Source organism: Ovis canadensis, chromosome 8, assembly GCF_042477335.2.
Source record: "Ovis canadensis isolate MfBH-ARS-UI-01 breed Bighorn chromosome 8, ARS-UI_OviCan_v2, whole genome shotgun sequence".
NCBI lineage: Eukaryota > Metazoa > Chordata > Mammalia > Artiodactyla > Bovidae > Ovis > Ovis canadensis.
Window position 1 is genome coordinate 94,231,102 of NC_091252.1, and position 25,304 is coordinate 94,256,405.

The 25,304-nt window shown below is 48.1% G+C and overlaps 1 protein-coding gene and 1 long non-coding RNA gene across 3 annotated transcripts in view; both read left to right on the forward strand.

The window, feature by feature from the left end:
* The window catches only part of TULP4 (TUB like protein 4), a 198,080-nt gene extending 190,683 nt beyond the window's left edge, over positions 1-7,397 (forward strand). For both annotated transcript variants that reach the window (XM_069598792.1, XM_069598793.1), the window contains 2 exons: positions 1,044-3,565; positions 5,200-7,397. In XM_069598792.1, the coding sequence (XP_069454893.1) occupies positions 1,044-3,565; positions 5,200-5,316 (2,639 nt within the window). In that variant the 3' untranslated portion in view covers positions 5,317-7,397. The remainder of the gene's footprint in view (positions 1-1,043; positions 3,566-5,199) is intronic.
* Positions 7,398-15,376: 7,979 nt separating this feature from the next.
* On the forward strand, positions 15,377-18,766 carry LOC138445373 (uncharacterized). The gene is made up of 2 exons (XR_011258827.1): positions 15,377-18,152; positions 18,527-18,766. It is a non-coding gene; the product is annotated as an uncharacterized lncRNA (long non-coding RNA).
* The last annotated feature ends 6,538 nt before the right edge of the window (positions 18,767-25,304 follow it).

Consider the following 25,304-nt stretch of genomic DNA (forward strand, 5'->3'; position numbering starts at 1 on the left):
GTTCCGTGCAGAGGGGAGAGCATCTGGAAGAGGAAGTGGAACAGAAAGAGTAGATTTGAGATGGGGCCCGGGTTCAGGCAGCCAGGAGGTCATGCTGTCTCACTAGAGCACCCAGGGGCGGGGAGAGTCTGTTACAGGAGCTGAGGGCAGGCTTGGCTTTTCATGAACCAGCTGGCTTCATGCTACAGTCCTGGTGAAAGGTCAGCCAGCCTCTGCGATTAGCCTGTTAAACTCTGTTTCCTGCTCACACACTAGCAGCACTCACAGGCCTGTGGGAGTCAGCTTGGCACATTCAGTGAACACTGTAGACAGGGTCATTCAGACAGTGGCCTTGAGCACTCAAATGTGTTCTGCACACATTGTGCAAACGCATACTGTACAAATGAGACACATCTACAGGGTTTATTGAGTGTGGCTCACCTTACATACAATTTGAAATGCTAAAAAGCAGATAAATTAGGAAATGACCCTTCCCCTCATATGCTGGAAGAGTCTTTTCAGTGGTCTTTTCTGCTGCATTTCACATGGTTCTATTTATAGAAGCTTAATTTATATACGAATCTCAGACACACATGTGCTGCAGGACACGTCCTACACTGACCAGCCCATAACTCTGGAGAAATCTACCCCAAAGCCTAGGCATTGAGTCTTCAATGGACTTTGATACTGTACCACTGCCTGCTTCCTGCATGAAACAGTGGCTCCTTTTATCAGTATCACGAGTAATCAGCATCTTTAAACACTTAGTTATTTGCCCCAGTGCCATTCAGGTACATGGTATTTATTGAAAAGCTCTGGCAATGCCCTAAGCTTATGGATGACTGTAGGCTGCCCTGAGGAACCCATCAGGTTCATCCTGTGTGATCTTCTAGAAACGTTAGAGAAGTTTTGCATAACTTGTGTGAACTGTCTGGCTTTCCCTAAGGAAACACACCTTCCTCTGTAGCCACTGCATTTGGTATGCAGGAGGACTGGATGAGTTGTGCTGACCCAGTTTCATGGCACTGTTTTCTAAGCAGCTCATCTCCCTAATTGCCTTCCAGTGACAGGAGCATCTGGTGTACCCGAAAACAACCCGCCCTGTACCGTGAACATCCCCATCGCCCCTATCCACAGCTCGGCTCAAGCCATGTCCCCCACGCAGAGCATCGGGCTGGTGCAGTCCCTGCTGGCCAACCAGAACGTGCAGCTGGACGTCCTGACCAATCAGACCACAGCCGTGGGCGGTGCCGAGCACGCGAGTGACAGTGCCGCCCAGTACCCCGTGTCCAGCCAGTACCCCGTGTCCAGCCGCTACTCCAGCCCCGGCCAGGTGATCTTCGGAGGCGTGGAGGTGGGCCGCGGCCTCCCCAACCCGCCTCAGCTCTCCCTGCCGCCGCCGGCCCAAGGGGCCATCCAGCTGTCCATGCTGGACCACAGCGACCGAGACCACGAGCATCTGCAGAAGCCAGCCAAGGCCCTGCGGCCAGTGCCCCAGTTGGCCACCGAGGGGGATGCAGTGGTGTTCAGTGCCCCCCAGGAGGTCCAGGTGGCCAAGATGAACCCCCCACCCCCTTACCCCGGAACCATCCCTGCTGCCCCTACCACGGCGGCACCGCCGCCCCCGCTGCCGCCCCCACAGCCCCCGGTGGACACGTGCTTGAAGAAGGGCGACTTCTCTCCATACCCCACAGCGGCACACTACCAGCCACCCCTGGGCTACGAGCGGATCACCACTTTCGACAGCAGCGGCAACGTGGAGGAGGTGTGCCGGCCCCGGACGCGGATGCTCTGCTCACAGAACACCTACACGCTGCCCGGCCCGGGCAGCTCGGCCACGCTGAGGCTCACGGCCACCGAGAAGAAGGTCCCGCAACCCTGTACCAGCGCCACCCTGAACCGCCTGACAGTCCCGCGCTACTCCATCCCCCCGGGGGACCCGCCACCCTACCCTGACCTCGCCGGCCCGCTGGGCCCCAGCCGGGGCGTGGGGCAGAGGCCAGACGCCGGCCTCATCCACGCCACGCTGCGCAGGAACAACCGCGAGGCGGCACTCAGGGCGGCGCAGCTGGCGGAGCCCCCACGGCCGCCACCGCACCCGCCCAAGCCCAAGGGCGCAGCGCCCTTCCCCGCGCGGCCACCGCCCGCGCTCTACACCTGCAGCCAGTGCAGCGGAGCAGGGGGCGCGGCGGGCCGGCCGGACCCCGGGGCGCAGCCAGGCGCCAGCCTGGCACACGCGGCCAGCACCTCTCCGCTGACCTCCCAGTCGTCCTACAGTCTCCTGGGCGCGGCTGAAGGCGCCCGCGAGCGTGCCGACTACGTGAACTCGGCCTTCACGGAGGACGAGGCGCTGGCCCAGCACTGCCCGGCCGACAAGCCGCCGAGGCACCCGGCGCTGGGCGAGGCCGCTGTGGCCGTTAAGCGGCCACCCCCCTACCAGTGGGACCCCGTGCTGGGGGAGGACGTGTGGGTCCCTCAGGAAAGGACAGCCCAGAGCACGGTGTCCAACCCCCTGAAACTGCCCCCTCTGATGGTGGGTCCAAGCCAGCACCTGGACGTGTCCCGAGTGCCCTTCGTCTCCCCCAAGGCTCCCACCAGCCCTGCTGCCACTTTCCAGCCCGGCTATGGGATGGGGGTGCCCTACCCGGCCGGCTACAGCACCTCCCCACTGCCGGGGGTACAGGCTCCCTGCTCCCCGAAAGATGCCCTGGCCCCAGCACAGTTTGCCCAGCAGGAGTCCACTGTGGTTCTGCAGCCCGCCTACCCGCCCAGCCTGGCCTACTGCACCCTTCCCCCCATGTACCCGGGAAGCAGTGCCTGCTCCAGTTTACAGCTGCCCCCTATCGCCTTGCACCCGTGGAACTCCTACAGCGCCTGCCCACCTGTGCAGACCCCCCAGGGCACTCTCCCCCCCAAGACACACTTGGTGGTGGAGAAGCCCCTGGTGTCCCCCCCGCCCACCGACCTCCAAAGCCACCTGGGGACAGAGGTAATGGTGGAGACCGCAGACAACTTTCAGGAAGTCCTCTCCCTGACGGAGAGCCCGATCCCCCAGCGGACAGAGAAATTCGGGAAGAAGAACCGAAAGCGGCTGGACAGCCGGGCAGAGGAGGGCAGTGTTCAGGCCATCACCGAGGGCAAGGTGAAGAAGGAGGCTCGGACGCTGAGCGACTTTAATTCCCTCATCTCTAGCCCCCGCTTGGGGAGGGAGAAGAAGAAAGTGAAGAGTCAGAAGGACCAGCTGAAGTCGAAGAAGCTGAATAAGACGAATGAGTTCCAGGACAGCTCAGAGAGCGAGCCAGAGCTCTTCATCAGTGGAGATGAGCTGATGAACCAGAGCCAGGGCAGCAAGAAGGGCTGGAAGAGCAAGAGGAGCCTGCGGGCGGCCAGTGAGCTGGAGGAGTTCAAGTGCAGGAAGGCCAGCGAGAAGGAGGACGGCCGGCTGGGCAGCCAGGGCTTCGTGTATGTCATGGCCAACAAGCAGCCGCTCTGGAATGAGGCCACCCAGGTGTACCAGCTGGACTTCGGGGGGCGGGTGACCCAGGAGTCGGCAAAGAACTTCCAGATCGAGCTGGAGGGGCGGCAGGTAAGAAGCCGTGTCCCAGGGTGCAGCCAGAACGCGACCTTCTGGTCGAGACAGATCTCTGGGCTTTGGTCTTTGAGGAGAATCGTTCAGAAGGCCGATGGAAACTGTGGGAAGCAGCTGATGTCTCTTAGGGTGGGGCCACTCGGACCTCTCATTTTCAGTGTGCCCGTCTCTATCTTATTTCTCACCAAAGTAATCCATGTCCTGATTTTTTAAAGTCCGATGGTTCCTACAAGACCCGTGAGGAATGTAGCAGGCACTTGCCCGCTCCCAGACCCTACCCTCCCAGAGGCTTACTCTTCCAGTTCTGTGTGCTTTGCCTGGTGTCTGTCGATGCATTGGCAAAGAACACATTTCTACTTCTGTCTCTTGATTTTTCAGTTTGGAGCGTCATGTACTTATTTCTTTCTAAGCAACTTGAGGGTTCATTTTCTTCACCCTGGTCTCCCCCCAGCACAGGTGAACTTTCCCTTCCCCTTTTCCCAGGTAAATCAGTTGTCGTGGGTCCCTGATTGTGCCTCTAAATATGACTCGTGTCTGAGCCACTATGTTTCATTCACTGTGTAGGCTCATTGCGCTAGACGTAACGATTACCCAGCTTCTGTTTGCTTATTTCTCTGTGTTTCTGTCATTAAGTCCTTCCCTGACTCTCCAGCAGAACAAGCATCCCCTCTTGGTACACTTGAGCCTTTTTTGTAGTTTCTCAGTTCTTCTGTTCCAGCCTGGAGTTCTTGTGGTCCCACTGCATGGCTGTCATTCCGGACTATCCTTCCCTACTATTCTGGGAACTCTTTTCACTGCTCATTTAAATCTCAACATTGTTAATTCGCTCAACAAATATTGATAGAGTACCTGCTATATGCCTGGCAATCTTCTGGGCCCAGGAGTTGGCAAATTAGGGTTCACAGGCCCACCCAGCCTGCAGCCTCTTTCTGTGAAGTTCTATTGAGACACAGCCACATCCGTCCACTTCAGTACTGTCTACCCTGCTTTTACCCTACAACAGCAATTCAGTAGTTGTGGCAAAGTCCACATGACCTGCGAAGTCTGAAATGTTTATTATCTGCCCCTCCCAGAGAGTTTGCCGACCTCTCTTTTGAGTGCTGAAATTAGAGCACTGAGGAAAGCAAAGGAAAGCTCCCTGTCCTCATGGAGTTTACAAAAATGGGAAAGAGGCAGTGAACAAATAAATGTCATGTCATGTAACAACATCAGCAATGTGGTCTCAGTAAGCCCTGGGATGACCAGAACACAGAGGCCCACGAGGGGACCGGGCATGCTCTCCTGGTCCCTCTCTGAGCAGGGACGTCTGACAGTCACAAGCAGTGGTTCTCTTAAGCCTCTTTCAGCTTGGAGATTCCTTTCTCTGCTGCTCCTTTCTCCTTTCTGTTTGCTTGGTGGAGAAACCCCTTCCTCTGACCCGCGGAGCTCCCCATGCTCCGAATCTTTCTTGTGGCCTCCCCATCGCACAGTTCAACGTGGTCCTCCATGCGTTTATTTCCCACTAACTCACAGTTAGGTTAAGGAGCTTATCAGAGTCGCAAATCTCTCACAGACGTGCTGTCTGCCTCTGTCGGGAGCGGCCCTGAGGGTCTCCTTTAATGTGTCTGCCTCCCCACCCCACCCCACCCCAGGTGATGCAGTTCGGGAGGATCGACGGCAGCGCCTACATCCTGGATTTCCAGTACCCCTTCTCCGCCGTGCAGGCCTTCGCGGTCGCCCTGGCCAACGTGACTCAGCGCCTCAAGTGAGGGGCCTGGTATGGACAGGAGAGAGAGGCCTGACCTGACAGAGCCCCACGGCCCCGGGGTCCGGGGCCCAGAAGATGAGGGCAGAACTGGAAACATCTCTCAGGCCCAGGAGAGGGCACTGACCTTTCGTTGTTATTTGTTTGGGTTTTTACTATCCTTTATTGTCTTTTTTTTTTTTTTTCCTTCTTTTTAAACAAAAGTAGGATACAGGAGAATGGCATTTGGAACCGAAGGGTGCGAGGCAGCTGGTGGTGCTTGGGAAGCAAGGCTGCTGTGGGAATGGATGTCCTCCTGGGTTTGTTTCTGTCGGCCACAGGCCGGGGGGCCCTTCCAAGGGAAGGTCAGCCGGCCTCCTGCCTGGCTGCTTCTCCGAGACTAGGAGGAGCTCATGTTGTTTTCCTCCTCTACAACGTCCAGCTTTTATTATTCCTCCAACATCACCACTAGCGTAACAAAAAAAACCAACCTTTAAAGAAAAACTCAACCGAAGAATCCTGAAGGTACAGGTTCTCTTGGTGGGGCACCGTTTAATTCACACGTTATGTTATTCCCCACCCCCCGAGGTGACTTGATTAATGAAGGGTATTTTGGCAAATGCACTGTGTTTGACTAATAAAAGGAGGCTTTTTCCCCGGGGGTGCTGTTGCCAGGTATAAAAGGATGTGCTCGTGAGCTGACAGGGAAGGATGACAGGAGGAAGGGACTCCTGCGGGTGTGTGCGAGGTCCAAGGGCCACGCTCGTCAGCACGTTTACATTGACGCCTCCATTAGATCCCCAATGTGTCAGAATTCCGTCGGCTCAGCGATCCTTCCGGCTGATCAAGCGCCCCACATGTGGTGGGGGCCACGGTTTCCTGGGCTGCAGGGATGTGTCACTAGAGGCCAAGAAGTGGGGCTTCCCTCCCTCTCCCGCTCTCACCGTGGGATCTGGGAACCCCAGCCGACACAGTATTTTTCCCGTTAGATAACACTGTTCTGTACTTTTTCTTCCTAAAAATGCTGACAGCACTGATTTGAAAGTACTCCTTTCCTCTTTGGGGCTGTATTAAAATTCAGTTGGCTAGAGACGTTTTCCAACAGATTAGAAATGTAACAAAAAATAAAAGATGTTAGGCACTTGCCAGGGTGTGAAAAGATACAGTTATAATCAGTTCTTTGACAAGAGCCCCACCAACTTCTCTAGGGGGAAAAAAATTGTTTATTAACTGTACAGACTGTTTACTGAGATGATAAACCACTGGGAGAACATGGTTAAAGTTACAGAACCTACTGAAGTTCCTTGATTGTTGCTTGCAACAACAAAATTGTTGCAACAATTGCAACAGCAAGAATCCAGAGATTATCTTTCCCCATCTCCCTCTCCTAGGGGACTTGCTGGGCCATATTCAGCCCTGCTCATAACACGACCCAGTTCATGTTTTTGGTTACTCGTATCTGTGAGAGTAGGGCAGGAACACAGGAACTGTCTGCTGGTTTAGGGCCCTAAACGTGGATTTTGTTTAAAAAGAAACAAGTGGAAGATACTGCAAAAACATATTTTCAAAATAAAAAAATTGGTTTTTAGTCTTCTGTTTTAGTTTAAAAATTGGGAAGAAAACAGGCCCACTGAAAGATGACATCCCCTTAGCATTTTCTCCAGACCCCGAAGAAACACAGGTGAGGTTTTAAATATGGTGAAGGCCGTCTCCCCGCTATTACCAGAGGTTCCCATATTTTGAAATATTGAGCCTGATTCTTTGGTGGGTAAATTTTTCCGGAAAGAATTTAGCTGTGTACTCAGAATTACATAATTCTTTTATATGAGTTTGTGTAGCTTAATATGATGTTTCAGTGCTTATTATCAGTTGTGCAATAATGGTTAGAGCCTATTTCTAAATAATTTAAAGCCAGTTCCCTTGTTTTATTGTCCAAGAGTTAATTATTTATCTTGCTTTGATAGTGTTCGTAGAAATTATTCTGTTACTATGTTCTGGTGAGTTATGCCATTTTATTATTTATTTAGAAAAATAGTATGTTTGTAACGACTTATTTGGTGGCAGTATGTTTTGCTGCAAGAAATAAAAAGGATATGGTAGAAGGTTTTTTTTTTTGCTGGACAGTTTGTACTTTTTCTAATTAGAAAAAGCTCCTACTCATCCTTTAAAAGTAATTTTTTTTCATTTTGTGTTATCAATTATATACAAAGGAGATTTCTTCAAGATAACAGGTCCTAAAATACTATTTCCCCTTCTGTTGAAAATTTTATTTTCAATGAAAATAAGAGGTGAAATGAAGAGAAATCCTTGGAATGAAAATGACAAATACGTGTGAAGAGAAAGTGAGTATTTGTAACAGATAATGAACTAAACCTGCTGAATGCTTAGCTCAGTCCCCAGAAGCCCTTTTTCCTACATGGGGATGAAGGCCTCCACCCTGGATGTTTGGCAGGAATTTGCCTCTGATGAGCAGCCACCGCCCCAGCCTGAAGGAGAACCACTCACCGATCAGAAACAGGTGGCTGTAGCCATTGTAATGAGGTGTCTTTGCAGTTAATGGTGATGATTTCACTTACTATGAAAATTGCTTTCATTTGGTCAATCTCTATCAAAGTCAGTACTTTAAGCAGTGGAAGTCTTCATACTTAGTGTTTATTAACAGCAACTTATGAATATTAAGATACCTCACTGAATCGCTAAAAGTTAAAAACATTAGACCAGTGAATAGTCAACTATAGAATGGGATCCACACCTCTCTGAGGGAAGTGGTATATTAACAAACAGGAAAACCAGCTTTAAACTTGGTTTAACCTTATCAAACCAAAGGCACAGCTTTGAGTATAGTATACCCATTGAAGGTATGTGTATCCTAAGAAGAACTCACACCAAGAAAGCAGGAAAATGTCAAAGCGCTCGTGACAGGAGAAGTCAAAGGTTTGCAGTGTTTTCACCCTTGGCTGTTGCTTCCTTATCGTGTGCCCCAAGAGGACACTTGAACGTGTGATCATAGATGAAAGCCAGGAGACTGACCCTCAGATCAAGCCAGCTCTGCCACTGAGTTGGTGGGTGACCTTGGCCCTCTTGTTTATCCATCCGTAAGAGGAAAGGATGGCCTGAACAATCTTCTCAATGCCTGCGAGAGGGCCTGAAATGTACGTGTCCTCATTTCACTTTACAGACTTGGAAGGTAGGTTTCAAAACATGGCCTTTTGTAGATTTTATTTTATTTTATTTTATTTTATTTTGGCCTGTATTCATGAGCCACCTACTGAATGTAAACCAGTGCATTTAAAATAATACCTTTGGAAGCTTTACCTCTAAAAGCAAATGAATTTGGAATCATGTTTGTTCTCATAAAATTATGCAAAAGCACCAATTCCAGGAAGGCTTCCCTGGTAGCTCAGTTGGTAAAGAATCTGCCTGCAATGCAGGAGACCTGGGTTTGATTCCTGGGTCGGGAAGATTCCCCAGGAGAAGGGATATGCTACCCACTCCAGTATTCACGGGCTTCCCTGGTGGCTCAGATGGTAAAGAATCCGCCTGCAATGTGGAAGACCTGGGTTTGACCCCTGGGTTGGGAAGATCCCCTGGAGAAGGGTATGGCAACCCACTCCAGTATTCTGGCCTGGAGAATTCCTCGGACAGAGGAGCCCGGCGGGCTACAGTCCGTGGGATCACATGGCTGAGGGAGACTAAGCACAGCAATTCCAGGTAAGACAGAGGAGCCACACATGCGTGTGCCCTGCTTGGTGGGCACCCCTGAGAATGGCCCTAAAACAAGTCACCATTTGCCCTAAAGGGTGGGTAGGAAAAAGACAAAGGAGTGTATGCCTCGTCTGCTTGAGTTACCGAGTGTGCTCTGCAGTGTTGCACGATCTTCGTGTGCAGATTTCTCAAGAAGGAACCCATTGTGTACCCCGTGGGCCATGTATTGCTTGGCCAAGTCAGTGGTTGTGAACAGAGTTGGTTGAGACAAGATGTGTCCAGATGTAGTGCGAGTTGCTGGGATTTTTGTCACAGCACACAACTCAAAACTCCTCACCATTCGTGCGTCTGCCTGTCTCTGGCTGATGAAACTCCGAAGGGTTGTGGTTTCCATTTCTTTGGCTTTGTGTGATTTTCTTGTAACTTGTACCTGTGTTTTCTGTTTATATGTTCTTTTAAGGGGGATGGGGACGGTTCTAAGACCTTGTTTACTGTAGATACAATTTCTTTTGTGTCATAGAAAAGTTTGAGCTTGACTGAAGAAGGCACTGTATTATTTTACCAAGGGGAGTATTGTTTTTGCATTTGTTTATAAATGCATCATTTGAGTACTGTAAATTTGGACACACTTTCTGAGTTTATTACTACTGGCGTTTCCTTTTTCCTTTTTTTGTTTGTGTTTTCCTGACGGTTACAGGCACAGTGCAGGTGCACAGGCCCCAGACCAAACCAGACTCCCTGCATGTTCCCACCCCCGCCTGGGGAGTGGTGTGCTGCCTGCTGCGCCGGTTCCTCTCCTGTCGGTGGGTCAGTTGGTTGGTTTCTGAACTCAGCATCCTTTTTTGTTTCACTTTCCAAGCAAGATCTGTTGAGGTTTCCAAATTTCATTCTGATGAGCTCACCCTGGTCTCCTCTCTCCTTAATGTGGTTTGTGTATTTGATTGTGCAGGAGGTATTCTAGAGGGCGTTGGTGGTTTGCATTCAAAATGATGTGGTTTGTCTAAATTATTTTCCATCTTTATTATTGAGATGGATCAATCTCCTTATTTTTTTTTCTTGATGATTTGAAGTTGTAAGAGTTGTCAGCTATTGCTTAATAAAATTTTCAGATCCAAAAAAAAAACACAAAAACCATCAGTTCCTTGTGTGCCAAACTCAGGTGTGGTCTTGAGTCATTTGAGAAGAAATCGGTTCTCTCTGTTGGCATGACCCAGGATGACCACGGCTCCAATTTGACTCCTGGGTTACCGCCACCTGTTACGTGACACCTGAGCCCTTTATTATCATTGTTCCTTCTGAGAGGTCCCAGGTCATGCTGTTTTCCTGTTGAGTTGATTTGAGTTTTTGTTTCTCTTTGCTTTTGTAAAAATAACCAATTCAGGGTGCTTCTGTTAGTACCTACAAGATCTGAGGTGCTAAGTACATTGACACCTTTCTTTTTTACTTTGTAACAAACTTAATAAACCCAGGTTTGGAGCAATTCCACTACAAGTGCTAAGATAACTGTTAATTGTTACTACTACTAATGAGACTTGGTGCACTTCGTGCTTCACCCTGGAATTCCCTCTGACCTTGGGAAGGAGGCAAGGACTGAGGGTCATAGGAGGCTCACCTGTGAATACTGTTCCCATGCGCATTTACAGAGCCACCCATGTGGTTTTTCCAGAGATAAAAAATAGGTATGGTCACTCAAGCTTTAGGAGACAGAACCAAAAACCACTGTCATCTCTAGCAAATTTTAATCATTAATTTCTAAATAATCATAGAATTATAAATCTGTGCTATAAATAGTAATAGTCATACAAACCTAACCTGGATTTTGTATGAGACTCAAAATAGATCTTGTTCTGCTGTGAAAGTTTGTGAGCTTCAAGTTGATATTCCTTGTATCTTCACCACTTAAATCAGGTAGCAAGGAGACCTGATCAGAAAAAAGCTGCTTCCTCCCCTCCCCTGAAACCAAGGGCCCAAGAGCCCCAGGGCCAGGCTCTGTCGTGAGCTGAGAGCCCAAGAGCCTCAGGGCCAGGCTCTGTTGTGAGCTGAGAGCCATGTGTAGGAGTGGGATTACCTTTACCAGCCTGGCTCCTTATCAGCTCTGGGGCCATTCAGTGTGATTGGCCAGAAGTGATTTATTTTAAAAGTAAGGATACTTGGCAAATCCCTTTCTTTCTAAAACCTCATCTTGAAAAGGATGCATTCTGTTTTTATTCTGGCATTCAGTATTCTTTTCCTGGTAGTGTGAAGAGTATAGGGAGTCAGTTTAGCTCCCATATCCCGGCCCCCAAAACTCACTGGAGACACACAACTGCCTCGAGATTGCAGTGCAACTGTTACAAGAATGCACAGCTGAATCTCCAGACTCCATTGTAAAGTGGATACCTTTTACCTTCTTTTCTTTCAGAGGAAAATTGAAGCATTGAGAGATTGAAATGATTCCTGGATTCCATAGACAAAAAAATTCCTGAAGTAGAATTGAAGGTTTCTGGATCACATTAATGAATAGACCCAGTTTTAATTCCCAGCTTCTCAGTCGAGTGTTTCATAATCATTTGCCTGTCATGAGCTCTGAGCCACTTGTTCTTAGTCATCTCCCGGGAAAAGAGAGGCAGTGTAGGTGGGCCGCCCTCGCCCACCAGAGGCGTGCTCACCCTCTCCAAAGCTCATCCTCTAGAGTTGTCAGAAGATCAAACAGTTACTCACCCGGCCGTCATGAAGGAGCTGGTCTGCATGGATTTGTTTCTCTGCTTATCTTAGAAACCGTTGCTCGATGCACTAAAGAACACGCAACCATCCATGTGAAGAAGAGGCTTGTTTCTGAAATCTCACTCAAAGTTCCTGTTGGAACCGTAGGTTCAGGCCGCAGCAGGTACACCAGCCTGGAAGCAGAACCCTAGCAGGGAATTGAGTCCCGGGCGAAAATAGTTACATCCCTCTGCTTTCTGTCTTCTGGGGTTCCTGCCTCCACATCACCTCGCTCCCCAGAGTGTGCGTTCCCTGTGCTTTAGAGAATGTGAAAGCCTCTCTCCTGAAACTTTCAGTGCAGTTACCAGACTTGTTCCTTGAAACTTTGCACTTAAGGCAAAGTAAAAGCTGTGGGAAATTAGGAAAAAACTATAGCAGAGAACTTACTGAGTTTATCTTGAGGTGAGATAAGCCTGAGGAATTTATTAAACCTCAGCTATCTCTCAGGACAGCATCTTGGCTGTGTGGAATGTCTGTGCCTTCAATTGATTAATCTGAAATTCAGGTAGCCCCTATGCTGCTTGGCTCTAGTGTGTTCCAGGCACTTGCTGAGCCCTGTGGTTATGCAGCGTTTTTCACTGCATGTGCAACAGTAGCCCCTACCCCCAACACCCCCCAAAATGGGGGAAACTTGGATGATAAAGGCTGGCTGCATCACAGTGTCTCAAACCACTGATCCAGTTGCCTTCTCTTAGTCAAGCGCATTACCTTGGTCATTTCTCCCATCTTCAGCCAACAGGGTGCAGAGAGACCTCATGACTTCCCTTCCAATCTCCTTCAAAGCACAACAAACAGGCCAGTCCTGATGCCATTCCCCATTTGTGCATGGGGAACTGAGGGTCACTGAGCGTCCTTTTAGCCTGGCCTCCAACTCATTCAAATGAACTTGTCATTTCCCCTTTCAAACTAATCAACTCAGTGTTTCCTGCCTCCCGGGTGTCACCTTGAGGGCTGCCCCCACTCCCCCGAACCACCTATGGCATCTTGCATGGACCCAGTAGTAGGTGCAGTCCCAGGTATAAGAGGAGCAGTCCTTTAATCCTTGAATCTCATACTTTTCATGTTTGATATCATGGAAATCTGGGCTTTACCAATGTTACTTTTTGTCTCCCTGGTAAGAAGGCGAGCAGCCAGATGCCACAATGCTTGGGATGCAGACGTGTGATGGATTCCCACTGCGAGGAGAAGGGCTGTCCTCAAGTGATTCATTTCTCTGCGGGAGCCCCAGGGGGTCCTCTGAGTCCCAGGTACATGTTCCCAAAGTACCCGTACTGACTACAGGGGGCCCTCAAGTCCGGGGATTATGGTTTCTTGCCAGTACTGAAGCTTGCCTCCTTTGTTTTCAGTCATGAGAGAAAATATTTTTCTGACAGAAATTGTCTCCATTCATTCTGTGTATCCAGTCGTGTGGGAGAAAGTCCTGTCAGCACCAAATGGTTCATTTGATGGTGCTGATCACACATGGAGTTGGGCTCCCTTCCCCAGCCTTTCCCTTTTTGTTTCCATCAACTCCACCCTGGGTCTGACCATGCTTCCCGGCCCCCCTTGGGGTCCCAAAGAGTCAGATACGGCTGAGTCACTAACACTTTCACTTTCAAGCATATATTTAGAAGCGTAATAATTTTTTGAAATCAGCCAGATACAAGTGCATCTGTTCCAAGAGACTTTTATCTGGAGCCTAGTACTTGTTTTTCAGAGAAGGCAATAGCAACCCACTCCAGTACTCTTGCCTGGGAAATCCCATGGATGGAGGAGCCTGGTAGGCTGCAGACCATGGGGTTGTGAAGAGTTGGACAGGACAAGCATCTGAATGCAGAGTTCCAAAGAATAGCACGAAGAGATAAGAAAGCCTTCTTCAGCGATCAATGCAAAGAAATAGAGGAAAACAACAGAATGGGAAAGACTAGAGATCTCTTCAAGAAAATTAGAGATACCAAGGGAACATTTCATGCAAAGATGGGCTCGATAAAGGACAGAAATGGTATGGACCTAACAGAAGCAGAAGATGTTAAGAAGAGGTGGCAAGAATACACAGAAGAACTGTACAAAAAGGATCTTCACGACCCGGATAATCATGATGGTGTGATCACTCATCTAGAGCCAGACATCCTGGAATGTGAAGTCAAGTGGGCCTTAGAAAGCATCACTATGAACAAAGCTAGTGGAGGTGATGGAATTCCAGTGGAGCTGTTTCAAATCCTGAAAGATGATGCTGTGAAAGTGCTGCACTCAATATGCCAGCAAATTTGGAAAACGCAGAAGTGGCCACAGAACTTGAAAAGGTCAGTTTTCATTCCAATCCCAAAGAAAGGCAATGCCAAAGAATGCTCAAACTACCACACAATTGCACTCATCTCACATGCTAGTAAAGTAATGCTCAAAATTCTCCAAGCCAGGCTTCAGCAATACATGAATTGTGAACTTCCTGATGTTCAAGCTGGTTTTAGAAAAGCCAGAGGAACCAGAGATCAAATTGCCAACATTTGCTGGATCATGGAAAAAGCAAGAGAGTTCCAGAAAAACATCTATTTTTGCTTTATTGACTATGCCAAAGCCTTTGACTGTGCGGATCACAATAAACTGTGGAAAATTCTGAAACAGATGGCAATACCAGACCACCTGACCTGCCTCTTGAGAAATCTGTATGCAGGTCAGGAAGCAACAGTTAGAACTAGACGTGGAACAACAGACTGTTTCCAAAGAGGAAAAGGAGTACATCAAGGCTGTATATTGTCACCCCGCTTATTTAACTTCTCTGCAGAGTACATCATGAGAAACGCTGGGCTGGAAGAAACACAAGCTGGAATCAAGATTGCCAGGAGAAATATCAGTAACCTCAGATATGCAGATGACACCACCCTTATGGCAGAAAGTGAAGAGGAACTAAAAAGCCTCTTGATGAAAGTGAAAGAGGAGAGTGAAAAACTTGGCTTAAAGCTCAGCATTCAGAAAACAAAGATCATGGCATCTGGTCCCATCCCTTCATGGGAAATAGATGGGGAAACAGTGGAAACAGTGTCAGACGTTATTTTTTAGGGCTCCAAAATCACTGCAGATGGTGACTGCAGCCATGAAATTAAAAGACGCTTACTCCTTGGAAGAAAAGTTATGACCAGCCTTGATAGCATATTCAAAAGCAGAGACATTACTTTGCTGACTAAGGTCCATCTAGTCAAGGCTATGGTTTTTCCAGTGGTCATGTATGGATGTGAGAGTTGGACTGTGAAGAAAGCTGAGCATTGAAGAATTGATGCTTTTGAACTGTGGTGTTGGAGAAGACTCTTGAGAGTCCCTTGGACTGCAAGGAGATCCAACCAGTCCATTCTGAAGGAGATCAACCCTGGGATTTCTTTGGAAGGAATGATGCTAAAGCTGAAACTCCAGTACTTTGGCTACCTCAAGCGAAGAGTTGACTCATTGGAAAAGACTCTGATGCTGGGAGGGATTGGGGGCAGGAGGAGAAGGGGACGACAGAGGATGAGATGGCTGGAAGGCATCACGGACTCAATGGACGTGAATCTGAGTGAACTCCAGGAGTTGTTGATGGACAGGGAGGCCTGGTGTTCTGTGATTCATGGGGTCGCAAAGAGTCGGACACGACTGAGCAACTTCACTTTCACTTTTCACTTTCATGCACTGGAGAAGGAAATGGCAACCCACTCCAGTATGCTTGCCTGGAGAATCCCAGGGATGGGAGCCTGGTGGGCCGCCATCTATGGGGTCGTACAGAGTCAGACACGACTGACGTGACTTAGCAGCAGCAGCAGCAACAGCAGCAGCAGTACTTGTTTTTATCTTCAGTACACTATTGGCTCAGACGGTTAAGTGTCTGTCTACAATGCAGGAGACCTGGTTTCGATCCCTGGGTCGGGAAGATCCCCTGGAGAAGGAAATGGCAACCCACTCCAGTACTAATGCCTGGAAAATCCCATGGACAGAGGAGCCTAGTAGGCTACATGTAGTCCATGGGGTTGCAAAGAGTTGGACACGACTGAGCGACTTCACTTCACTTTAAACCCATGGACGGAGGAGCCTGGTGGGCTGCAGTCCATGGGGTCGTGAAGAGTCGGACACGACTGAGCGACTTCACTTTCACTTTTTTTTCACTTTCACACTATAGAGAGGCTTGCCTGTGGCTCATCTGGTAAAGACTCCGCCTACCTGGGTTCCATCCCTGGGTTGGGGTGATCCCCTGGAGAAGGGAACGGCTACCCACTCCAGTATTCTGGCCTGGATAATTCCATGGACTGTATAGTCTGGAATCACAAAGGGTTGGACACGACAGAGTGATTTTCACTCACGCTTTAGAGACACAGCTAAAACTAATTTAATTAGCTAAGGTCTTCGAACTGACACAACCCAAGGCTGCCTGGCTGTATGTATAGTATCCAGACTAGAGCAGAGGTGAATGGGACACCAACAGCACAGCCCCCTAAAAACAGCAAGTTTTGCAAACCACCATGTGCTCTCCCTCTTCTCAAGCCCCTTGTGGGAGAGTTTGGTCCCAACAGAGAGATGAGGAGAGCAGGTAGAAACTCCCAAGTGACTTTGCTCCAAGCCAGGCAGTGTTGAGAGCCAGCAGCACACCGCAGAGCAGCCAGACCAGCACTGCTCTTAGACAAGGGTGCGTGTAAAACATAAATGACAGAACGAGCACCACCTCCTGGCCAGCGGAAACCCGCCCTCCTGAGGAAACGAGGCCCAGACTGGAGCCCAGGGCAAGGCCGAGAGTCGGCCTCACATTCACCTTCTCTTCATTCCTCCCTGACTGTCAGCTTCCTGAGATGGGCATGATGCTCCAAAGACCTGGGTGCACCTTGTCCAGACCTTGGATGACTTGGATGACTTCTAAGACTAGAAGTGTCGAGAAGCCCAGTTAAAATTCAGAGGAGGGAAGCCACTCTCAGGACAGCTGATGTTTCATTAGAGCCTGTGCTGCTGGCAGTCAAGACCCACCTGGGTGTGGGGGAAGAGACTTGGTGCAAAGAGAAGAACCAGAAAGTACCATATGCCTGGCGTTTTCCACACCTCTTAGGCCATCCTCCTAAGAGAAGAGCTGGTCTTCAAACCTCTCACCTGGGCGCAGCAAAGAGCCGCATGAGGTAGAAGAGACGGGGGCCTGACCCAGACCTTCCTGCACCCAGGTCCCCTTCTGGTCACTTTGTGCCGTGAAGTGTTTCAGGTTTCATTCCCTCCTCTCACAGAAGCAGTGAAGCACTCAGCTGGGGCCCAGACTCCGAAACTCGTCAGCCCCACCCAGACCTGGTGCCTGGCCTGTGCTGAGTCGGAGGTGCTCTGTGCTGTGCATCGTCAAGGGTACAGGTAAAGGATGTGGGCATATCAGCAGGGTTTGGACATTAACACCCAGGTGGTGTTCTTGGAAACAGTTCAGATTTTATTTAAAACTTATAAAGCATTTATCTCCTTAACAAATGCCCATGTGCACCACTGGATGACAGAGTTATAATTGAGACCAGACTTGCATGGAAAGTTCTTGGTAAAGGCTGGGTCAGAGCACTCTCAATGAGTGGTGACAAGACTATTAACTGTGAGCAGGTTCTAGATCAGTGGTGTGGGATCAGCAGCACTGTTCTGAAAGCTGGGAGATGACGGAACTTATCCTAAGACTCTGTCATCAGAATTGCATCAACAAGTTCAGATATGCAAACGACAGCACACTAATGGCAGAAAGCGAAGAGGAACTAAAGAGCCTCTTGATGAATGTGAAAAAGAAGAGTAAAAAAGCTGGTTTAAAACTCAACATTCAAAAAACTTCATGGCACAAAGTGACTGGTCCCATCACTTCATGGCATGTAGAAGGGGAAAAAGTAGAAACAATAACAGATTTTATTTTCTTGGGCTCCAAAATCACTGCAGACAGTGACTGCAGCCATGAAATTAAAAGAGACTTGCTCCTTGGAAGAAAAGCTATGACAAACCTAGACAGCACATTAGCAGAGACATCACTTTGCCAACAACGGTCCATGTAGTCAAAGCTATGGTTTTTCCAGTAGTCATGTACGGGTATGAGAGCTGAGCCATAAAGAAGGCTGAGGGCTGAAGAATTGATGGCTTAGAATCATGGTGCTGGAGAAGACTCTTGAGTCCCTTGGACTGTAAAGAGATTGAACCAGTCAATCCTAAAGGAGATCAACCCTGAATATTCATTGGAAGGACTGATACTGAAGCTGGAGCTCCGATACTTTGGCCACCTGATGTGAAGAGGTGATTCACTGGAAAAAGACCCTGATTCTGGGAAATGTTGAGGGCAGGAGAAGGGGATGACAGAAGATGAGATGGTTGGATGGCATCAGCAACTCAGTGGACATGAGTTTGAGCAAACTCCGGGAGATGGTGAAGGACAGGGAAGCGTGGTGTGCTGCAGTCCATGGGATCAGAAAGAGTCGGGCACAGGTGAGTGACAGCTACATATAGATGACCAGACTAAGTCCGTATTCCCCAAGGGATGGGTCATACTTCCCCAGTACTTTTAACTCTGATGAAAGGAATACAGACTTCCTTTATTGTAGGGTTTTCTAGAAATAATCAATACTCTAATGTGTTGTGCATGGTAGACCACACAGGGGAAGAAATACTGAAGTTTTTAGTAAACTTTTTTGCCCTTGGATTTTAAGGGAGCGTCTTAGTAAGACCAACGACCCAAGGAATAAATAGAAGTAGGGAAATTGGGTTGGATGTGCTCCATGTTCTTCCTGACTTCAGAATTCTGTGCTTCTGTGAATTTTACTGAAAACCTAAGGCAAGTTTCTTTCACCCTCTTCTCATAGAATAAAAGATCTACTTCGCTCCTGCTCAAGCAGGCGAGAGACCCTTGCTCAAGTGTGGAGTGTGTTTGCTGAGCTGCACAGTTGTCGAGTGCTGGTTTGTTTCTACAGAGTACTTACTGAAGAAGCAGAGCTGATGGAAACAGAAATGAGCTCTTGCCCTTTACAGCCTACCGAGATGCAAATATTCAGCTTGTTTAATTTGCAGTTTAACTCTCGCAAATACAGTCTTTCCTAAGATAATTGAGATTGAGAATGTCAGACTCATTCTGACCTAGCTCATCATCTGTTCCTAGTTAATATTTGGAGAGTTTTGTCTCCAGTTTCACTGGGGCCCTAGACCTTATCTTTCACTCACTTTAGAGAAGAGAACCACTTAGGGTCAGCCCAGTGTTCATCTGGGTTCAAGCCAGTACACCCTAAGGAATGTGATCTCCAAGGGTTGGGGGTTCATATCCAGAAATGCTGGCTCGATAGATGATTTACCAAAGTAAACATCTCTTCTGAGCGCTTGCAAAAGACTTCTTGTCATGTCAATTGCCAGTACTAAGAATATTTGATGACATGAAAGTCAGAGCAGATAATGTCCCCTCAGTTCAGCTCAGTTCAGTCCCTTAGTCGTGTCTGACTCTTTGTGACCCCATGAATCACAGCACTCTAGGTCTCCCTGTCCATCACCAACTCCCAGAGGTCACTCAGATTCACGTCCATTGAGTCAGTGATGCCTTCCAGCCATCTCATCCTCTGTCGTCCCCTTCTCCTCCTGCCCCCAATCCCTCCCAGCATCAGAGTCTTTTCCAATGAGTCAACTCTTTGCATGAGGTGGCCAAAGTACTGGAGTTTCAGCTTCAGCATCATTCCTTCCAAAGAAATCCCAGGGCTGATCTCCTTCAGAATGGACTGGTTGGATCTCCTTGCAGTCCAAGGGACTCTCAAGAGTCTTCTCCAACACCACAGTTCAAAAGCATCAATTCTTCAATGCTCAGCTTTCTTCACAGTCCAACTCTCACATCCATACATGACCACTGGAAAAACCATAGCCTTGACTAGACGGACCTTTGTTGGCAAAGTAATGTCTCTGCTTTTGAATATGCTATCAAGGCTGGTCATAACTTTTCTTCCAAGGAGTAAGCGTCTTTTAATTTCATGGCTGCAGTCACCATCTGCAGTGATTTTGGAGCCCCCCAAAATAAAGTCTGACACTGTTTCCACTGTTTCCCCATCTATTTCCCATGAAGGGATGGGACCAGATGCCATGATCTTTGTTTTCTGAATGTTGAGCTTTAAGCCAAGTTTTTCACTCTCCTCTTTCACTTTCATCAAGAGGCTTTTTAGTTCCTCTTCACTTTCTGCCATAAGGGTGGTGTCATCTGCATATCTGAGGTTACTGATATTTCTCCTGGCAATCTTGATTCCAGCTTGTGTTTCTTCCAGCCCAGCGTTTCTCATGATGTACTCTGCAGAGAAGTTAAATAAGCGGGGTGACAATATACAGCCTTGATGTACTCCTTTTCCTCTTTGGAAACAGTCTGTTGTTCCACGTCTAGTTCTAACTGTTGCTTCCTGACCTGCATATAGGTTTCTCAAGAGGCAGGTCAGGTGGTCTGGTATTGCCATCTGTTTCAGAACTTTCCACAGTTTATTGTGATCCACACAGTCAAAGGCTTTGGCATAGTCAATAAAGCAAAAATAGATGTTTTTCTGGAACTCTCTTGCTTTTTCCATGATCCAGCAAATGTTGGCAATTTGATCTCTGGTTCCTCTGGCTTTTCTAAAACCAGCTTGAACATCAGGAAGTTCACAATTCATGTATTGCTGAAGCCTGGCTTGGAGAATTTTGAGCATTACTTTACTAGCATGTGAGATGAGTGCAATTGTGTGGTAGTTTGAGCATTCTTTGGCATTGCCTTTCTTTGGGATTGGAATGAAAACTGACCTTTTCAAGTTCTGTGGCCACTTCTGCGTTTTCCAAATTTGCTGGCATATTGAGTGCAGCACTTTCACAGCATCATCTTTCAGGATTTGAAACAGCTCCACTGGAATTCCATCACCTCCACTAGCTTTGTTCATAGTGATGCTTTCTAAGGCCCACTTGACTTCACATTCCAGGATGTCTGGCTCTAGATGAGTGATCACACCATCATGATTATCCAGGTCGTGAAGATCCTTTTTGTACAGTTCTTCTGTGTATTCTTGCCACCTCTTCTTAATATCTTCTGCTTCTGTTAGGTCCATACCATTTCTGTCCTTTATCGAGCCCGTCTTTGCATGAAATGTTCCCTTGGTATCTCTAATTTTCTTGAAGAGATCTCCAGTCTTTCCCATTCTGTTGTTTTCCTCTATTTCTTTGCATTGATCGCTGAAGAAGGCTTTCTTATCTCTTCCTGCTATTCTTTGGAACTCTGTATTCAGATGCTTGTATCTTTCCTTTTCTCCTTTGCCCTTCGCTTCTCTTCTTTTCACAGCTATTTGTAAGGCCTCCTCAGACAGCCATTTTGCTTTTTTGCATTTCTTTTCCATGGGGATGGTCCTGATCCCTGTCTCCTGTACAATGTCACGAACCTCCGTCCATAGTTCATCAGGCACTCATCTATCAGATCTAGTCCCTGAAATCTATTTCTCACTTCCACTGTATAATCAAGGGATTTGATTTAGGTCATACCTGAATGGTCTGGTGGTTTTCCCTACTTTGTTCAGTTTCATTAGGAGCCCTTGAGGGCTGGCATCCTACTAGGGACTGCCCAAATGGCCGGGGGACAGCTGGTGGCCACCTGGGGACAGCCTCGATGGAAGGGGACCAGGCCTCACTGTGCTCCCAGGAGGGTCCCACGCCCCTGGGGAGCACCTCCTGAGAGGAGGCCAGGGGCTGATGGCCCTGAAAGGGCCGCTGAAGGGGTACTGTGTGGTGCCCGTTGATACCAGGGAGACAGTGCAGGGGTCAGGGCCGCCTCAAGATGATCTGGAAATTCGTTTTTGTCTTACATTTATGGAAGTAAAGACCAACCAGTGGTGACAAGCAAAGCCTGGTTCTTCAGAGCTCACTCAATGTAGCAGGGGAGTCAGCTCCCATTCAGTGTGATTGGCAGAGACTCAGAGGAGTCAGGGGGAGGGGGCTTCTTAGTGGAGAAAAGACGTGACCCAGGCGTGTCCGGATGGAGGCTTCGGGGAAGCTGCTGCTGCTGCTGCTGCTGCTGAGTCGCTTCAGTCGTGTCCGACTCTGTCCTACCCCATAGACAGCAGCCCACCATGCTCCCCTGTCCCTGGGATTCTCCAGGCAAGAACATTGGAGTGGGTTGCCATTTCCTTCTCGAGTGCATGAAAGAGAAAAGTGAAAGTGAAGCCGCTCAGTCGTGTCCAACTGTATGGACTGCAGCCTACCAGGCTCCTCCATTCATGGAATTTTCCAGGCAAGAGTACTGGAGTGGGGTGCCATTGCCTTCTCTGTCGGGGAAGCTGGAGGTGACTGATTAGAAACCTGGGGTCTGGTGGTTGGTCAGGAATGCATACTGGCTCTCTCTGGTTCGTCCTAAATTGGAAACAGGGATGAAACTAGGGGAACAGTCAGTTGGTAGTCACCTTCTGACCATACGGGGCCATTTGTCAAGGAGATTGTTGCTGGAGGTGGCAGTGTGACTCCCTCTAAGCTGATGTTGAGCACACTGGCCTTTGGGAGTGGCTACTGTGGTGTTGGAGAATACTCTTGAGAGTCCCTTGGACTGCAAGGAGATCCAACCAGTCCATTCTGAAGGAATCAGCCCTGGGATTTCTTTGGAAGGAATGATGCTAAAGCTGAAACTCCAGTACTTTGGCCACCTGGTGCGAAGAGTTGACTCATTGGAAAAGACTTTGATGCTGGGAGGGATTAGGGGCAGGAGGAGAAGGGGACGACAGAGGATGAGATGGCTGGATGGCATCACGGACTCGATGGACGCGAGTCTGAGTGAACTCTGGGAGTTGGTGATGGACAGGGAGGCCTGGCGTGCTGCGGTTCATGGGGTCGCAAAGAGTCAGACACGACTGAGCAACTGAAGTGAACTGAACAGTGGGTTTCAGGTCAGGGTGTCTGTATAGGGTCTGGCCACTGTCAGTTTATCCCTTCAGCCTCTCAGTTTAAATAAGAGTTTATCATAAGAGTGAAATCAAGCTACCCTCAGTGAACAGTAAATTAACTGGCACTAGTTAAAAAAAAAAAAATGCCTTACAGTTCTCTCAATTATATTTTAAATACTGTCTAGAAAGAAGTGCTGTCCAGAAAACACGCATCTCGCTCAGTTTTCTAATTTAGTCTTGTAAAAATGGAAAGGGCACGTGCAGAAACAGTCATAAGGGATAAACGTCATAGGAGCCACTGGAAGTTATGTGAGAAAGATAATTAGGAAATGCTCAGCAGATCGTCATCCAGTTACAGCCACGTTTTGTCACAAACCTCAGTTTTATCTTACTGCCTTAGTTCGCCCCCCAGGAGCACTCAGTGAGTTTGTCAAAGCTTTTTCGCCTTTTCTGTGGCAGACTTGGGACATTCTTATCACTGAAAAAGGCAAGTTCAGGGAACTGGTGCTCACCCACAACAGGGCTAGGCTGCTGCTTGCCTGGCCACCTGCTTCTGACATGTCTGATTAAGAACTCTCCCGCCTGTAAATAGGAATACCACACTGGGGAGGCGGCAGGGGGAGGCGTAGCAACTCTGAGAGAGCTCAGCAGCGCATAAATAGAAAGCCAGCGTATTCTCGAAAATTCAAGGAGCATCTAATTCTCTACTGACTGACTCACCATGTAGAAGGGGTGGAAGTATAAAATGTCGACAGGTTTATCCACACTCCTTCTTAAGTCAACCAGCCTGCCCTTGTCCGGCTGCTGGACAGACATGGTCATCTTCCCCTCTGCCCCCACAGGTCCTCTGATGCTTGGGTGTCATCTCCTCTGAGATTCCCTTTCTCAGAGAACCAGACTTTCCACTCAGGGTTGAGTGCACTGACCTGCTGGTAAATATCTATTAATAACAACTAGCTTTCTAGAAACAAACAAAACCCTGAATGCATGATACACCCACATAAGCATTGTAAATTGCCATGATACAAAGAATGCATAGCTCACAATTACAAACAGTAAAATATACAGCACTCTATTATAATTCCATATGGCCATTTGGGTCTCAAAGAATGCATTTGTTGATTTTCTCCAAACGCTTATATCCGTAGCCAACCTATGATTGCAACTGACGAGTTAGTGTAGTTCTGACATGAATGTTGGTTGCAAGTGAGACAGATGTGAAACAACAAAGATGTACATTGCATGCATTGCCAGAACTTTACTTGGAGAGTAATGACACGAGCAGTTCCTGTGCTAAATAGGATAATGGTTTCCAAATACTGGAAGAAAATTTATTAAATTTTTGTGCTATTTACAATATGGTGGCAACTGACATGATACAATTTTCAGGTTAAACTACATTATTAACATTGTCTCCATGACTTAAGTCTAGAGCCTAGACTGGAAGCAATAAACAAAACCAAGGTAACTCCTGATTTATGGCTTTTTGCTGACTTTCATGATGTAAATATTCCCACCAGAGCCCATTTCAAGCAACCAACACATCCCTGAACATGAAGTCAGAAAGAGATAAACAATGAGTAGCAGCTTAATGTTTAAAAATGACTGAGTTAAACAATCAGCTCTCAAAAGATTCCTAAAAATCGAAACATCAGCTGTTAAGAGCCAGCATGATCTGACTCCAGCACGTTGATGTTTGCATGCGTTGTTTTTCAGAATGCAGAGCAAGCCGGGCCTCAGATCTGACTACAGTGTTGGGATTGTTGAAGCTAAGGGGGCTAAGTGCTTCACCTGAAGTTACTCAGGTGAAGAGGTTCAAGACATAGATATGTAAAACTTTTTCTATGAATTCAACAGCTATAAACAAAGTGCCTGCTCCATGCCAGATTCCTGTTGAGACAGGTCATCCCAAGATGGATAAAATTGTCCCAGCCCTGCCTCATAGAGTGTATGGTCCCAGCTGGTCACATCCCCTAGGCTTTGCTAAATCCCTTTCCCAGGTCAGCTCTGGAGAAGGCAATGGCAACCCACTCCAGTACTCTTTCCTGGAAAATCCCATGGACAGAGGAGCCTGGTAGGCTGCAGTCCATGGGGTCTCGAAGACTTGGACACAACTGAGCGACTTCACTTTCACTTTTCACTTTCAAGCACTGGAGAAGGAAATGGCAACCCACTCAGTGTTCTTGCCTGGAGAATCCCAAGGACAGGGGAGCCTGGTGGGCTGCCGTCTATGGGGTCACACAGAGTCAGACATGACTGAAGCGACTTAACAGCGGCAGCAGCAGGTCAGCTCATCCTGTCCACTCAAGGCCCAGGGCAAGTGAAACAAGGCAGGACCCCGTGGTCCTTGCCCCCACCACACCACGTGCTCTGCCTGCCTTTTGTCTTTGGAAAGCTTTAGTCAAAGAATAAGTTTATTCAGAGAAGTGAGAAATGTGAAAACAAAGGAGACTAAATTATAATGTAGTCATTAAGCTTAGTCAAGGATATTTAGTTTTTTCTCAAGGGCTATAGATATTATTCTGAGCCATATCCTGTGAGCTATCTCACAGATACAAAACACTTGGCGGAGAAAACTCCATGATGATCAGACTGCACCCAGGAGATGAGCTGCCACAATTCCAAGAACTGGCCTCAGAGAAATGGGAACAAATGGACCCTGGAAATGAAGATTAACTGTACCTAAAACAACCAAGATGACACCTGTCAGACCACCAATGACCAGTTTGAA